General features: G+C 51.8%; 1 protein-coding gene and 1 long non-coding RNA gene across 2 annotated transcripts in view; one reads left to right on the forward strand and one right to left on the reverse strand.

Moving 5' to 3' along the window:
• LOC127004030 (protein inscuteable homolog) overlaps positions 1-1,528 on the reverse strand; it is a 130,578-nt gene extending 129,050 nt beyond the window's left edge. The window contains exon 1 of the mRNA XM_050871260.1: positions 624-1,528. Within this exon, the coding sequence (XP_050727217.1) occupies positions 624-638 (15 nt within the window). The 5' untranslated portion in view covers positions 639-1,528. The remainder of the gene's footprint in view (positions 1-623) is intronic.
• LOC127004033 (uncharacterized) overlaps positions 1-2,500 on the forward strand; it is a 200,395-nt gene that overhangs the window by 131,799 nt on the left and 66,096 nt on the right. The window lies entirely within an intron of this gene.

Below are 2,500 nucleotides of genomic sequence, written 5' to 3' on the forward strand. Positions count from 1 at the left end.
TCTCTCTCTCTCTCTCTCTCTCTCTCTCTCTCTCTCTCTCTCTCTCTCTCTCATGCACACACACACACACACACACACACACACACACACACACACATCCATTACCGTGTGGTTGGTGACCCGCGACACATATGCCACAGCGTCACCTCCAGGCCTCCCTTTGTGGCCTAATGTGTATGTGTGTATGTGTGTGTGTGTGTGTGTGTGTGTGTGTGTGAAAAGGAGCGAATAGTAATAACACTCGGAAAGAAAGGGGCGTGACTCAGCTGGCCTGGCACTGAATCATCAAAACAAACGAACAGACAAACAAACGAAGAAAGACGGAAGCCATGTACGCAGAAATGAAAAAAAAAACTTAAAATCCCAATAATACACACGATTTGGATTAAGAGAATAAAAAAAGTACAGAGTATAGCTAACAAACACGTCTGGAGTAAAAGTGAATAAATATATAAAATAGAAAATAAATCCTTAAAAATATATATAAAAAAAAGCGTCAAAGTGGCTCTGTACACCTGGCGGCCTGGCTGGTGGTGACGGTGGGAGAAGACGCACCACATCCATCACCTGAAGCCATTCCAGCCCACTCCGCCTCCCTCATTAGCGTTGGTCTCTGTACTCACCTCCACGGACGCCATCTTCCCCTCGTGGGCTGAACAAGAGCTCCGTGATCTTCCTCAGGCGGCGTGTGTCCTCCCCATGTCCACGAGCAGCTCCCCAAGTGAAGGATGAAGGCGGAGCTGCTGTCTCTATCGCAAGGGACGTCACTGCAAAACGATATTCTGACGCTGACGACACTCAGTCACTAACTAATTTACGTTCCCGCCACTTAGATCGTTTATCGCTCTCCCAGTTCGTTTTTACGCCCTTGTCGAGACGTGTCAGTCAGTCAGCCAGGTGGATATCTATCCAGTCGCACCTGTTCAAGGAGTGATACACACAGGTTCGCCTGGTCTGGTTCTCCCCGAGTCAGGACTGGTCTGGGGTGCCGAGGACAGTCCGTCAGCGTCCCCAGTGGTCACAAAACGCGCGCCAAGTCGCCCCGTCCTGACGCACACACACAGTCGTCGCTTCGGTATTTCCTCGGCGGTGTTTCACAAGCCACCGAGACGTCACAAGGTTCTCCTGCGCCCGTGTGTCCCAAAATATCCTCAAATATCACTTGATTTTGTGCGACACTGACTTTTTGGTGTAGTGTGTCCAGGGATATCAGATGACCACAATGTCCCAGGAACAGACTGGTGCAACAGGATTGTTTCCACTCTGCTAAACGGGGCAGCGCAGGGCGAGACCCTCACAGGACTTTTGCACAAAATATCAGCGACACAATAATTAAGTCACCAGAGTCACTTTCAAGAACCACCAAGCACAGCGAGGGCTGCAGCAGAAGTCCAGCGTCAGGAGGTGCTGTGACCCGACGAGGAGTTCAGGGAACGCGTGTGACTCGGCCCGCACAGCCAGCGATCAGTGAGAGCGAGGCGACGCACACCTTCCCCGCGCACAGTCGACGCAGGACTGACTGAGCCACTGAGTCACAGAGGCACAATGGCCCAACACTCGAGCTATGCCGAGACAGCTGGCTCAGGTGGGCACCCCACGCAGGTGACTAGCAGTAACCAGGAAAACAAACGTGTTGACTTACATCTCTCTCCACCTCTAACATTATAGTGAATCAAGTGTGTGGCGTTGCATTGAATCTACAAGTCGTTGTGATGCAACAGGTTAACTCACCACTCCAAACACGTCCCCTCCCGTCGACCTTCCAGCAGTAATCTGTTTGTTAACATTCCTGGTAATTATTTATAATTTTCTCATATCGGAGATGTCATGTCCCTCCCCCCCTTCCCTTCGCCCGCGGCGCTGCAGCCTCGCCCGCCCCCGCCCCGCGTCCCTCGCCGGGGGAGTTCCCACGCGCCGCCCTGCTCACCATAATGAGACAGAAACTTGCTGACAAAATAATCAATATACAAACAGTTGCCGGGACTCATGCGTGATGGAGATCAGCTTATTGGCGAAGGTTGATGTGAACGGGTGAGTTACATGCCCGCGTTGGCGAGGCTCCGGGCGGCGGCGGCGGCGCGCTGACTGGACAGGTTCCTTGACGCAGGGATATGTGTGTGTGTGTGTGTGTGTGTGTGTGTGTGTGTGTGTGTGTGTGTATTTGTTTGTGTGTGTGTGTGTGTGTGTGTGCAGGGCCCAGCCGCTGTGGGTGAGGGATCAGCTGCCGCCGTCTATCAAGAAAATGTCGTTAATTTTACGACACGCTTCATCCCGCATGCCCCGCACGCCCCTCTCGCGGGGTTTCCAGGGATTTTAATGTTTGTTTATTTTCTTTATCGTTTACAGTTCTAGTAGATATGTTGTAGGCGTGGCATGCTGCGAGTGTTTCTGTCCTCGCGACGGAAAGTGTTGTTTTGCGGAGTCTTGCGGAGGGAGCCGTGGTGAGAGAGAGAGAGAGAGAGAGAGAGAATCACAGTGTACATTGTATAAATAAAACCCA

The sequence above is a fragment of the Eriocheir sinensis genome, chromosome 27 (genome assembly GCF_024679095.1).
Source record: "Eriocheir sinensis breed Jianghai 21 chromosome 27, ASM2467909v1, whole genome shotgun sequence".
Classification (NCBI taxonomy): domain Eukaryota; kingdom Metazoa; phylum Arthropoda; class Malacostraca; order Decapoda; family Varunidae; genus Eriocheir; species Eriocheir sinensis.